Source organism: Felis catus, chromosome D4 (assembly GCF_018350175.1).
Source record: "Felis catus isolate Fca126 chromosome D4, F.catus_Fca126_mat1.0, whole genome shotgun sequence".
Taxonomy (NCBI): Eukaryota; Metazoa; Chordata; class Mammalia; order Carnivora; family Felidae; genus Felis; species Felis catus.
The window spans coordinates 91,721,100-91,733,132 of NC_058380.1; the positions used below are offsets into that span (position 1 = coordinate 91,721,100).

Here is a 12,033-nt window from a genome sequence, read left to right on the forward strand (position 1 = left end):
TGTGGCTGTCTCCCCTTCCCCAGGACGGCCGTGCCCAGTGGGACCTTCCAGGCCCAGGCAGGGCCATGTCAAAACTTCCTGTGGGGGTGCCTGGCTGGCTCGGTCAGTGGAGCATGTGATTTTTTTTTAAAGTTTATTTATTAATTTTGAGAGAGAATGAAGCGGGGAGGGAGGATCCCAAGGAGGCTCCACGCTGTCAGCACAGAGCCTGACCCAGAGCTCGAACTCATGAGGCCGTGGCAGATCGTGACCCGAGCAGAAACCAAGAGTTGGATGCTTAACCGACTGAGCCACCCAGGTGCCCCAGAGCGTGAGGCTCTTGGTCTCAGGGGTCGTGGGTTCAGGCCCCACGTTGGGTTTGGTTGGAGCTTACTTAATGAATAAGTGATTTTTTAAAAAAATTTCCCTTGTGGAAGAGCAGAGCCGGGGACCCTCCCTGGGTTAGGAAGATTCGACTCCGTTGTACTAGGCAAGGAGGGAATGCAGGCACACCACGGGCCTTGACACCTCCGAGAGAGGGGGGTTGCCTTCATCCTTGGACCCCGTGAGGTCGGGAGGGCGGGAGCCTTGGGTTTGCCTTCCAGTGACCTCAGCAGCATCCCCAGGGCACCGAGTGACCTCTGAGACACATCATTCCGGGGACCACTCGGATTTGCCCACGGGATGGTGAGCTCGGGGACACTTACAGCACGGACCCTTTACCATGGGACAGTGGACGTGGGACCTTTATGTGGAATCACGGACAAAGCAGGGCGTTTCCTCACCAGACCAGCTTTATGTCCCTGACAGCCGCTTCAGCGTTTGCTAGTCAGTCCGTGTCCGGGGTTTCTCCCTGTCCTGAATTAGAATCACCCAGCGAGGCAGGGGCTGGACAGGGCCTGGGTCAGATTCCCACAGGCTGGGCTGGACGGCCTGAGTGCTGGGGTGCCCGCCCGGCCAGGGGCAGGGGCTTCTCAGGGTCCCGCTGTATCTGCCTCTGGTGCCTCTAGCCCTCGGCCCCGTCCCGTGTGGCCTGCCTGTTACCTGTCAGCTGAGTCACTGAGACCTGTGGGAGGTGCCCCCAAGCACATCCTTTCAGGCAGGTTGGGTCAGTTCTGGGGATCCCCAAGAGCCCACCTTCCCGCTGACAGAGCAGGGTGCACAGACCTCAGCCAATAAGTCGGGGCTGCCCTCGGGGGCCAGGGCGTTTATTGTTGGGGGTGAGGACCGTACCCAGGTACGTGGGTGACAGTCTCAGTGCTGGGTGACCGCGTGGGGGCTCAGTGCGTCCTAGGGGAGGGGCAGGGGTTGTTCCTTGGGCTGTCTGCCAGGGATTGGGGGAAGGGGGCAGGGGGCGACCCTCTTGTGAGGAGCCAGAGTCTTCTCTGTGTCATCTACTGGCTGTCGGTGAGCGAGGCCGGCAGGGTGACACCGTCCTAGGAGGAAGGGGAGGGGCCTCTGACTGCTGGGTGGCCGCTGCGCGTGTGGACGGCCCTGGCCAGGGAGAGCAGACCAGGGGGCTTCTCCCCAGTCAGCCCTGCCCACCTGTCCCTACCCAGGGGCTCCTACCGCATTGAAGACGATGTTGTCAAAGCCGGGGGCCACAGCCGCTGTCTCGCCCCGCGACGGGCAGCCCCCCTTCTGCAGCCAGCGTCGTCCTGCCAGTCCTAGCAGGACGAGGAGGACAAGGACGACGAGGGCACCGCCGACCGCAGCTGGCACCGATGTGGCCACTACCGTGTCCCCTGTGGTCCGAGGGCCGCGTGAGCCCGAGGACTCAAGCCCTGCCTGTCGGCCCTGTCCCCTGAGGCGGCACTTGGGACGGCCCATCCTTGAAACCCCGGCAGGTCGTGCCAGCACGAGGCCCCAGACCTGGCGGGGGTCACAGCCTCAAGCTAGAGCCGCCCCTCCATCACAAAGAGACAGTGGGCCGCCTGGGCTCCACGGGCAGGCTGGCCACGGCCGCCGGCCCGCCGGGCACCTCCTCCAGGGTCTGGGAGTGAGGGCGCGGAGTGCAGAGGCCAGCTGAGAGCCGACTCAGCTCCTGAGGGACCAAGGGCAGGGGTGGCCCAGCCCAGAAAGGGAGGGGACAGTGGGCAGGGGGAGGGGCGGGGCAGGTCCCGCCTCGGTGGCTCTCCTGGCTCCTTGGGCAGCCGTGCAAGCCACAGGCTGCCAAGCCTGACGGAGTCCCGGATCTGGGGCGGGGCTGGCTGACCTGGGCAGCGCTTACCCCGGCCGGGTGCAGGCAGCTGGCAGTGCCGTCCGTCCAGATACTCGACGTCGTCCAGGGCGATGGGCCCCATGGCTGGCTGGCCGCTTAGAGTGGCTTCAAACACGATCTGACCAGAGGGAGAGGGGGCTGGCTGCGCGGGCTGGAGGAGGAGGGCGGGGCCTGGGGCCTCCGCAACTGCCAGGCTCTGGGCAGCCCCGCCTCACCTGGAACTCCTCTGCGCTGGCCACCTCCACCTGGCCCAGCAGCCACTGGTGCCGCAGGCGCCCGCCCATGCTCCACACGGCCAGCTGGCCCCGGGCGCTGTTCAGGAGCACCCGCAGCTGGCCCTTGTCTGCAAGAAGGGGGCCGGGGCGGCTCAGGTCCCCAGCCCGGTGGGGGAGGGCTGCCCCCATCCGCCCTCGCTGCTTCCAGCACCCGTCGCCACCGGCCCGGCCCCACTCACAGAAGTGCTCCGGGAAGCCCATGTGGTACCAGAAGCGGAGGCAGGAGGCCTCGGTGGCGGGCAGAGGCTGGCTGTGCAGCCAGGCCGCCTGGCCCCCCGGGCCCAGCATGTGGGTTTCAAAGAGCACGAAGTGTCCTGGAGGTGAGAGGGACAGGGTGCCTGGCTCACTGGCCGTGGCCCTTGATTCTGACGGGAGCCCCCACGGGCTGGGCCGGTTGGCCTGGGGCGGGGTGGGGTGCGTGCGCCCCCGGGGTGTGTGTGTGTGTGGCCCCGGGGCCCCTTGCCCACCTCGGACCCACCTGTCTCTGTGCCCAGAGTGTGATCCACCAGGGGCTGGGGGTAGCGGGAAGGTGCGGCCCCACTGCTCCAGTCCCAGCTGTACCCTCCCAGGCCAGGCCAGGCCAGATGACTCCAGCCACACAGGCCAGCCTCAAAGTCACAGGAAGCTGCGGGAGACCTGGGCAGTGAGCAGGGGTGCCCCCACGCCCCCGGGGAGCCCGGCCAGTGAGCGCTGCTGCCTCCCCTCTTGTGTCCTGCTGGGGCCAGGGGGCCAGGGGGCCAGGCCAGGCATCTGCCGGTCCGCACTGGAGCTGGTACCAGCCGCGGCAGTCACAAGGGGGCCCGGGGCCCAGCCGCGGGGCTCCCACCTGGCCGAGGGCAGGGCCCGTCCTGGAGGAGCAGGTCGTCCAGCGCGATATAGGAGTGCTCCACGCCGGCGGCTACCGCCTCGAACACCACCTGGGCAGGGACAGGGCAGGGCAGCCTCGTGCGTGGTCCGGGCGGGCCCCGGAAGCGAAAGGTCACCTGCCCCCAGCACTCACCCTCCAGGCCCTCTCGGCCTGCACGTCCACACTCCCCAGGCGCCAGGCGGACCCTCCGTGGGCACTGATGCTGAGCCCCTGCTGCCTCTCGGCCTCCCCCACGTGGACCTGCAGGGCGCCTGCCACACCGAGTGACCAGCCCAGGTCAGCAGCAGCGGGGGGGGGGGGGCGGGGGGGGGTGATGGCCGCTCGGGGGCCCCGGGCTGCAGACCCCTCACCTGGGTTTCTGAGGCTTAGGTGGTACCAGAAGGTCAGGCAGGCAGGCCGGGCCAGAGGCTGGTGCTCCTCTGAGGTCAGGGAGGCCACGTGGCCGGGGGGCAGGGCCTGGGGGCTCGTGTCCACCACCATGTAGTGCCCTGGGAGGCGCCAGCGTCAGCCCCCACGTGGCCCCCTCGGCCCACCCCTCCGTCACCCCCGATGCGAACCTTGAGCCGTCCCCGTGGTGTGGTCAGCGCGGGGGCCCCAGGCGGCGTGGCCCGTGGCATTGGGCTGGCGCGTCCAGAGGCCTTGGCCCCCGCTGGAGAAGCCACAGGCCGAGTCCTCAAAGGAGCACCGCCTGGGGGCCCAGCAGGGCCCGGGCCGCAGGGCCACGTCGTCCAGGCCCATCGTGCCGTGGTAGCCGTCCCGGGAGCCCTCGAACAGCAGCTGGGGGCAGAGGGGGTGAGCGGCTGTGGGCTGGCCCTGCCCCCCACCGCCCTGGCGCGGGGCCTCACTTGGTACTTGGTGCCAGAGCCCGGCTGGTGGTGGAGGGTGGCCCAGGCCTCGTGCCAGTGGTTGCCGTGGGTGCCGGTCCGCGACCACAGGAGCGTGTCTGCCTCTCCTTCCCGCCTCAGCACCAGGCGCAGTGTCCCTAGACAGGGGGGCGGGGGTTGGAGGGGACCAGAGCCCGACTCTTGAAGGCTTCCGCCCCTGCAGAGCCCCGGACCCGGGAGGCCCTGCCCAGCACCGGGGTCGCTCACCGATCTGGGGCCCGTGGAGGTGATACCAGAAGGAGAGGCACTCCTGAGGAGCTGTGGGCACCTGGGGCTGGGTGAGCAGGTGGGCACCAGGGCCCCGGGCTGGGGGGTCCGTGGGGTCCAGGAACAAGAAGTAGCCTGCGGCAGGGACACCGGGCTGAGCTGCAGAGACCCCGGGTTCCAGGAGGGGCTTGGCCCAGACCGAGAGCCGCCCCCAGGGCTTGGGTGCCCCTGCCCTACCTCGGCCTGTGGTGTGGTCGTACCCGGGGCCGTGGCTCTGGATCCGGCGCCAGTGGGCATCTGTGAGGTGGCCGGTGTACCAGCCGCACGTGTCCCGCTCGAAGTTACAGGAGACCTCTGAGGGCGGGGCCGCGGCGGGGTCAGCACGCCCCGAGCACCCCCACACCCGCCCTGTGTCCCTAGAGGGTGTGAGAATTGCTCTCTGGGGTGGGGGCTCCCAGGGTCCCTCGAGGTGGTGACGGGGGGCGGGGGGGAGAGGCCCCCGGGTAGGGGCTGGGAGTGGGCAGAAGGACCTGAGTCCTTCTCAATGGCTGTCACGGGGCTGCAGTCCTTCAAGGTCACATCGTCCACTCCAGCGCCCTGCCGGCCAGGGCCGTCCAAGTCCACCAGGCCGACAAACTCCAGCTTCGTGAGGAGCACAAGGGAGGGGGCTGTCGAGTCAGCGCTGGCTCTGTGACCCCCCCCCCCCCAGGCGGCCCTCCTTACGCGGAAAGGCCGGCGGCGTGCCCCAAGAAGGACTCTGTCCATCCTCCAGCCCTGGCTGCTGCCCGGGGCCTGCCACACCAGCTCACGGTTGCTGTCCTCCACCACGACCAGGGCCAGGAAGCCTGGCCGAGGGGGTCACTGTGGGTCTGCCCAGCCCTCCTCCCCTACCCTCCCGCAGGGTGCCTCGGGGCGGGGCGGGGTGGGCCAGAGGGCGGGGGGGGGGGGGGGGGGGAGGTACCTTGGGGGTGACTCTGGAAATAGTAAGCCATGTGGAGCTCACAGCGGGGGCCCGAGGGACCCAGGGGAGGTGTGAGGACCCGGGCCTCTGCCGCGAGCTGTCCCCAGGCCCTCTGCAGGGCCAGGAAGTGCCCTGAGGAAGAGCAAGGCCTCTCAGAGCCAATTCCTGCCAGGGCCCCCCCCCGCCCCCCTCACCCCGCCGCCCCCCTCACCCCGCCGCCCCGGGCAGGCACACTCCCTGGTGAGAGGAGGCACAGCGAGGTCCCCTCTGGGGGTGCAGTTCGCAGATGGGGGGACTCGGGCCTCACCAGCAGCGGTCCTGCGGGCGCCTGCGCCAGGGCCCCGGCTCTCCTGGGCCAGGAGACGCCCCCACTGCAGCCGCCCCACGCTGGCATCCTCCCAGCCCCCCCCTGTGAGGGGCTCGAAGTCCGTGGTGCCTGGAACGGCAGTAGCAGGGAGGGTCGGGGAGGGTCTGGAGGAAGAGAGGGCCCCCCCGCGTCCCGCCAGCTCCGGCCGCCCCTCACCACAGTCCTGCTCATCCTCGCCCCCCTCGCACTGTTGCTGGAAGTCACAGAGCTGCTCTGGGGGGACGCACAGGTCCCCGCAGGAAAGATGTCCCGGCTCGCAGAAGTCCCGGGGCCGCAGGCTGGACGGCTGGCGCCAGGGGGCTGCGGCCCAGAGCCCAGGAGGTGATCCAGACGCCTCTGTGGGGACAGAACAGGGGTCAGGGGGGTGGGTTGTGCTTCTCCTGGAGAGGGAGGGGCTCAGCGGGCCCACCTGGGACTGGCTGGCAGTGGTCCGACAGGATGAGGTCATCCAAACTCACGACACCGCCTGGGCCTGTGTGCCCAGTGAGCAGAATCTGAGGGCACAGGGGACTCAGGGTGTGCCCCCCCACCCCCCGCACCCTTCTGTCATCCCCAGGTCGGCTCCGCCAGCCCTCCCCCTGCCTGGCCTCGCCTCGTGTCACCGGATACCCTCCCCTGTCACCACCCCCACGCAGGCCTTGAAAGCGACCCCTCCTTCCCTGGGCCTGCTCCCAGAGCTTCCTGCTGACACAGCCTGGGGGGGGGGGCCCTGATCTCCCCTGCCCAGCTTTCCGGGGGGCGGGGGGCCCTCTGGGACCTCCCGCTCGCCCACCCCTCCCTGGCCGCCGCCCTCTCGGGCCTCACCCGGAAGGGGTGCTCGCTCTGGATGTCGACCCGGTCTCGGACCCAGGCGGCCCCCAGCTCCCCGTGGCGCCTGCGCAGCAGGACGGGGCCCTGAGGGGAGCCTGGGCTCTGAATCTGCAGGAACAGCTGGAGGCAGCCACCCTCAGACCCGTGCAGGTAGTGGTAGAAGATAAGCTGAGAAGAGGCCAGGGAAGGTCAGGGAGACCCCGGGCCTGGGCAGCCAGGCAGGGCGGCCCCGTGTCCCCCACCCCCCTCACCGAGCAGTTGTGGGGGCCTGAGGCTTGGAACTCGGGGCTGGAGAGGACAGCGGGGGCGCTGGGCTCGGCCACGGAGACCAGGAAGGAGCCTGGGGAGACACCAGACGTGGGCCGGGGTGGCCGGGCGGGGCCCCGGTGGGCGCTCCCCGGCGGTCCCCCGTGGGCCTCACCCTGCGCGCTATTGCGGCTGTGGTCCCGGCGCGGCCAGGCTGGTGGCCTGGGGCCGGCGCTGTGGTTCCGGGCCCAGCCCTCCGAGTGGTTCCACGGGCCCAGGCCCGTCTCGAAGTCGGTGGCCGTGTGGCGGCCTGTGGGGGAAGCAGGGTCAGGCTGCCGGCAGGGCCCGTACCCCGCCTGTCCCGCTCCGGCACGCTCCCTGGTAACCCCCAGCAGCCCCTCTGGCTCACGGCAGGCGGGCGTGTCCTCATCTGAGCCGTCCCCACAGTTGTCCTCTCCGTCGCACAGCTGGTGGGGCTCCACGCAGGCCATGTTCCCACAGTGGTGGTACCCCAGGGGGCAGCGTGCCTGGGGGGCTGACGTGGGGGAGGGGCAGCCCGTCACCGTGACCCCAAGACCCCCGGGGCCGGGGCAGCTGGGGGAGAGGCTCAAGGCCATCTGGGTCCTGCTAACCCACTGCCCCCCAGGTGTGGGTCCGCGGCACGGGGGCCTGCTTACTGGGCAGCCCACAGCCCCGGAAGACCACGTCGTCCAAGGCCACGGTGCCCCTGTGGGTGGCATTTCGGGTGGCAGAGAAGGTCACCTGAAAAGAGTGGGGTCCTCAGGACTTAAGTCAGGGCTCAGACCCTCCCTGCTCCCTCCACATCCAGACCACCCCCAGCTCACCCAGAAGTCTCCCCGGATGCGGCCAGTGGCCACCACCAGCTCCTGCCAGCCTGGGCCCCAGGGCCCAGAGCTCTGCCACAGGGTCAGCGTCTCGGCCCTGTGGGTCAGCTCTAGCCGCAGCTCAGCCACATCTGTAAGTGGGGGGGTGGGGGGTCCTGGGGCGGCTTGGGCCCCGCTGCTTCCCGCAGCCTGCTGGCTGGGCCCTGCCCTAGGACCCTCGTCCCTCCCTTGAGGTACCTTCCCGGTCTCTGCGGCGGCCCTCCGTCCTTTCCCAGTCCCTCCCCTCGGGGCGCCCCACCCTGGTGGAGGAGTCCTGGGCACCCACCTCCGGTGGCCGTGTGGTGCCAGAGCCTCAGCTCACAGGTGGGGGCGGCGTCGTGCAGGACAGGGGAGCGCAGGGCTGCCGTGGACGCCTCTTTCCCGCGGTGCGTGCCAACAGCCGTGTACCAGCCTGGCCGGCAGAGAGGTCAGGAAATGGGGCTGGAAGTGAAGGGGGGAGGGGGCATCACGGACACCCGCCGGGGCCTCACCGAGGTCTGTGCCGAGAGTGTGGTCTGAGCGCGGCCCCAGAGGCTCCAGTGTGGCTCCTGCCCGGTCTCGCAGCCACCTGTAGCCTGAGGTGCTGATGTCCCGCCAGCCGCAGGAGTCTCGCTCGAAGTCACAGGCAAAGGGGGCGCCCGGGGCGGGCGAGACCCCGTGGTAACCTGGAAAGTGGGGGGCTCAGGGCTGTCTGTAGAGGGCTGGCCTGCCCGCCCCCTGCCCGCCCCACCGGGCCCCAGCTCACCGCACTGGGCCTCGTCGGAGCAGTCTGGGCAGTCACACACGAAGTTGCATGCGGCCTCGCTGGGGGCCCTGCAGTCGTTGGGGACCCAGGCCCGGCCTGGGGGCCCTGCTGCTAGGAGAGAGACAGGCGGGTGGCCTGGGGCGGGGTGACCCCCCCCCCCATCCCAGGCGGCCCAGGATACTGTTCACCTGCTCTGAGGCCTAGGCCGAGAGGTCAGGGAGGGAGGGGGCTGGGTCCTGCCAGCTGGGGGCTCCCGTTCAGGGCCAGGCAGGGCACACCTGGCCCGGGAGAGGCGGGCTGCACGTCAGGATGGGGGCGGGGGGGTTGTGAGCATGGGACCAACGGTCCCCGACATGGGACACCCCCCGAGGAAGGGAGCAGGAACCCAACAAGGAAATGCCCCCGGCCCCCTCAGGCTCCATTTGGTCCAAGAGTGGCAGACTAGGCTCTGCTTCCAGGGCCCTCTTGCCCTGGGACCCGGGTGACACTGGGGCCAGGTAAAGCAGAATTCGTGCCCCTTCCCCGATGGGGCAACCCCCAGGCCCCCAAAGGCTTGTCCTGGGCACCCCCCGAAGGCCGGCCAGGGCCTTGCCCCTCTCCTGGGGAGGAGACCTGACACTCACCCAGGAGCAAGGCCAGCAGGAGGTGGCGGGGCAGACGCATGGTTGGGCCGCGGGAGTGAGGCCGAGGGACCGCGCACTCCAGGCGGCCTCGCAGGGATTTCGCCCGGTTATCTGCCTGTGGCCCCGCAGGCTGAGTCTGCTCTGCTTGGAGGGGGGCCCTGGCCCCTTCTGTACCCGCTGCCTGTCAGCAGGCCCCGCCCTGTGTCGATGAGGACGAACGTCCGACTGTAAAAGCGTCCAGGAGAGGGGCCCCTGGCCCAGGTAGGCTCCCACCCGCCCGGATCCTTCTGACCAAAGGTCAGGCCTCAGTCATCACGCCCACCGCCCCAGCCCTGCCTGGCGGAGGCCCCACCAGAGGAAGCGCCCACTCGGGCTTTGTCTCCCAGAGCTGGGGGCAGGAGCCCAGCACGCACCCCCCACCTGTGCCCCCAGCCCCACGTTCCGTGCCTCCCTGCCCCAAGTGACCAGGGACTTCGTCCTTCCCCACCACAGTCTGTGGCTGCCTGTTTGCTTATTCCTTTGTAAGGGACGATCATTTATTCATCAACAACCGTTCTGATTAGCGTGGCTGGGTGCTGCCGGGCACAGGGCATTTACCACCGTGTGACCTCGGTCTTACCAGATCCTGTCTCCTCATCACTAAGATGTGGTCACAACAGCCCGGAGAGGCCACCGTGAACTCACGGAAGGCCTGCGCCAAGATGGCACCCGTGCTCACGGGGAGCCACAGAGACAGCTGTGCTCGGCTGTCCCCTCATCCACACATCCACTTGCCACAGCTCGTCCCCCCTCAGCCCTGCACTGGGAGGAGAGGAGGGGGTCCTGGAGGGGGGCTCCCGGCTCCAAGCCTGAACCCTCAGAGCCTGTGGCTGCAGGGCGGGTGCCATGGGACCTGGTCTTACAAGGGGTCTGGGAAACTTCACGTGACTTCAAACGGCAGATCACGAGGGGACACTGATGTCAGCTGGCCCTGGGGGACCTGGTGCTAACTCCTTGCGCAAGGGCTCATCAAAGAGCTTCCTCCCAGATGTCCTTGGACACAGGAGGGGTGGAGAGGAGCAATCAGGCCATAAATGGGGGCAGCAGCCCAGGGGCCCCCTTATCAGAGCACAAAGGGCTGAGTGTGCACGCCACCCCCCACCCCCCGGGGCCCCCAGATGTGGAGCCAGGGGAGGGACAGCCAGTAGGGGCCCTGCGGCTACCAGGGCCGCCTCCAGCTCTCTGTCACCCACACCCTCCGGCCAGGGGTCCCCAGGGGTGACCGGGAAGCAGACAGATCAAGACACACACACATCTGAGGAAGAGCAGGGGTGATAACGTTTTTAATTCCTGCAGGTGAGGTAAACCTGGGCGCTCGGCCCGGCTGCTGTTGGTCTCCAAGGCCTGGCCCGGGGTGCATAGCGCCAGGGGGTATAGTGGGTCGCTCGGGCAGGCCTCAGTAACCGTCGTCGGCCCAGGTGACCTCGTAGTCCGGGTACACGGCTTTGATCTTCTCAGTGGAGACTGAGTGCTGGGCACGACCATAACCCTGAAGACAGAAGCCGACGCTCACAGCCCCGTCCTGGCTCTGGGCGTCCATCGGCAGCAGCACCCAGGAGGCGGCTATGGAGGGGGCCCGCTGGAGCCGGATGTGGCCAGCCCTCCCTGACCGCCCAGGGTAAGCTGGCCGCCAAGGTGAGCAGTCCTTGCGCGTGGGCCCTCCAGCCCAGGGCGCAGCCTATCCTAGGTGCCGAGAGAGGCTGTGTGAATGCCCCTGGGTCTCCACCGTGGCCTGGTGATGGGACGGGGGGGGGGGGGGGGGGGGGGGGGGGGGGGGAAGAGCCCAGCCAGGCCTCGTGGAGGAACGGGACGAGGCCCACTGTGGCTGAGGGGCAGGCAGTGGCCTCCCTCCCACTGCTCGTGGCAGATGGGGAAGCCACTGGCGGGAGGGGTCCGCGGCCCAGACAGCCAGAGAACCCCCAGTGACGCAGGTGTCCTCAGCGCAGGGCAGTGAGGGCTTGTGAGAGCTGGTCCCTCCCCCCCCCCTCGCCCCCCTCCGCGGGCCGGGGGCTCACCATGGAGTAGCCATACACGTGGATCTTCTTGTCCTGGCTCTGGTGGGAGATGCGCCCGCCTCCCAGGCACTCACAGCTATAGCCCTTCTTCTGCATCTCGCCCGATACCTTGTCATAGATGTCGGCTGGGACAGGGAAGGCGGCTCAGCACATGCCACGGCCCGCGGAGGCCCGGGGGATCTGGAGCTCCGGCTCTGAGCAGCTCCTTCCCCAGGAGAGGAGCCCCTCCAGGCTGGGACGCCATGAAAGGAGGAAGGCGTGCACCCGGGCAGGAGTCCTGGGACTAGGAGACACGGGTCGCGCCATGGCGGCCCCTCGCCCTCCAGGACCCTTGCCCTCAGACCGGGTACAGGACCGCCTCTCTCGACACCGCCCCATTACCCGCCCAGGGCCCTCAGCCCCGCCCCCGGACGCCCTCAGCCCCGCCCCGAAAACGCCGGCCGGCCCCGCCCTCACCGTGGTACTCGGCCCACTTATAGCCCCGCACGATCTCCTTGCTCTTCCCGGCCGGGGCCTCGGAGGGCGGCGCCGCGTGAACTCGGATTAGCACGTACTTGAAAACGCCGTCGGGATCGATGTCCACATCGGCTATCTGGGCGAGGTCCGCCGCCGCCATGTTTCCCACAGCCCGCCCGCCCCGGCAGCCCGCGGCCCTTCCCGCAGCGACCCTGGGTCGAGTCGACCGTGCGGGAGGCGGGCCCTGGGGGCCCGGGCCCAATCCCGCGGGGCCTTGCTGCCCGGGCCCGGAGCTTCAGCCAATCGTGTCGCCGACCCACAACAGAGACTGGCCAATGGCAACCTAGCTCCTTGCCACTCTGAGGCCACGCCGGTCCCGCTTAAAGGGGAACAGGGACCCGGGAGTGGGCGGTGATTAAATCAAGCTAACTTAGCAGTTCTTTTTTAGTGGGG

The 12,033-nt window shown here is 69.1% G+C and overlaps 2 protein-coding genes and 1 long non-coding RNA gene across 12 annotated transcripts; 1 reads left to right on the forward strand and 2 right to left on the reverse strand.

Annotated features, from left to right (window-relative positions):
* Positions 1-1,159: 1,159 nt before the first annotated feature.
* On the reverse strand, positions 1,160-9,189 carry MAMDC4 (MAM domain containing 4). Of its 9 annotated transcripts, XM_023243079.2 has the most exons (29): positions 9,071-9,189; positions 8,448-8,555; positions 8,194-8,367; positions 7,989-8,114; positions 7,664-7,794; positions 7,496-7,580; positions 7,228-7,353; positions 6,994-7,128; positions 6,824-6,912; positions 6,567-6,740; positions 6,172-6,256; positions 5,919-6,098; positions 5,703-5,831; positions 5,396-5,527; positions 5,158-5,279; positions 4,965-5,076; positions 4,672-4,788; positions 4,435-4,569; positions 4,189-4,325; positions 3,901-4,120; positions 3,694-3,831; positions 3,476-3,594; positions 3,302-3,392; positions 2,954-3,100; positions 2,655-2,789; positions 2,416-2,543; positions 2,210-2,318; positions 1,549-1,724; positions 1,160-1,415 (listed from the first exon to the last, which is right to left on the reverse strand). In XM_023243079.2, the coding sequence occupies exons 1-29, from the start codon at positions 9,108-9,110 to the stop codon at positions 1,374-1,376; spliced, it is 3,642 nt and encodes a 1,213-aa protein (XP_023098847.2). In that variant the 5' UTR covers positions 9,111-9,189; the 3' UTR covers positions 1,160-1,373. The 9 variants fall into 9 exon arrangements, with proteins under 9 accessions (XP_023098847.2, XP_044898991.1, XP_044898990.1 ...); XM_045043056.1 differs by having other exon boundaries at positions 4,435-4,593; positions 4,965-5,279; XM_045043055.1 differs by having other exon boundaries at positions 4,435-4,593; positions 4,965-5,279; positions 6,824-7,128.
* On the forward strand, positions 6,589-10,544 carry LOC123381566. The gene is made up of 2 exons (XR_006588713.1): positions 6,589-6,722; positions 7,648-10,544. It is a non-coding gene; the product is annotated as an uncharacterized LOC123381566 (long non-coding RNA).
* Positions 10,366-11,816, reverse strand: PHPT1 (phosphohistidine phosphatase 1). Of its 2 annotated transcripts, none has more exons than XM_003996092.6 (3): positions 11,581-11,805; positions 11,125-11,249; positions 10,366-10,598 (listed from the first exon to the last, which is right to left on the reverse strand). In XM_003996092.6, the coding sequence occupies exons 1-3, from the start codon at positions 11,738-11,740 to the stop codon at positions 10,506-10,508; spliced, it is 378 nt and encodes a 125-aa protein (XP_003996141.2). In that variant the 5' UTR covers positions 11,741-11,805; the 3' UTR covers positions 10,366-10,505. The 2 variants fall into 2 exon arrangements, with proteins under 2 accessions (XP_003996141.2, XP_011287058.1); XM_011288756.4 differs by lacking the exon at positions 10,366-10,598 and adding an exon at positions 10,609-10,792 and having other exon boundaries at positions 11,581-11,816.
* Between the last annotated feature and the right edge of the window lie 217 nt (positions 11,817-12,033).

What these genes read in the sequence shown, in the direction of transcription:
- MAMDC4 (XM_045043051.1), bottom strand. Translation starts at nt 9,110, where the DNA reads ATGCGTCTGCCCCGCCACCTCCTGCTGGCCTTGCTCCTGG. An exon ending in CCACTGCCAGCCAGTCCCAG is followed by an intron (nt 6,099 to 6,171) that starts GTGGGCCCGCTG and finishes CTGTCCCCACAG; the next exon opens with AGGCGTCTGGATCACCTCCT. An exon ending in ACAACATCGTCTTCAATGCG is followed by an intron (nt 1,416 to 1,548) that starts GTAGGAGCCCCT and finishes CCTTCCTCCTAG; the next exon opens with GACGGTGTCACCCTGCCGGC.
- PHPT1 (XM_011288756.4), bottom strand. Translation starts at nt 11,740, where the DNA reads ATGGCGGCGGCGGACCTCGCCCAGATAGCCGATGTGGACATCGATCCC. An exon ending in TAAGTGGGCCGAGTACCACG is followed by an intron (nt 11,250 to 11,580) that starts GTGAGGGCGGGG and finishes TCCCTGTCCCAG; the next exon opens with CCGACATCTATGACAAGGTA. An exon ending in ACGTGTATGGCTACTCCATG is followed by an intron (nt 10,793 to 11,124) that starts GTGAGCCCCCGG and finishes CTCGGCACCTAG; the next exon opens with GATAGGCTGCGCCCTGGGCT.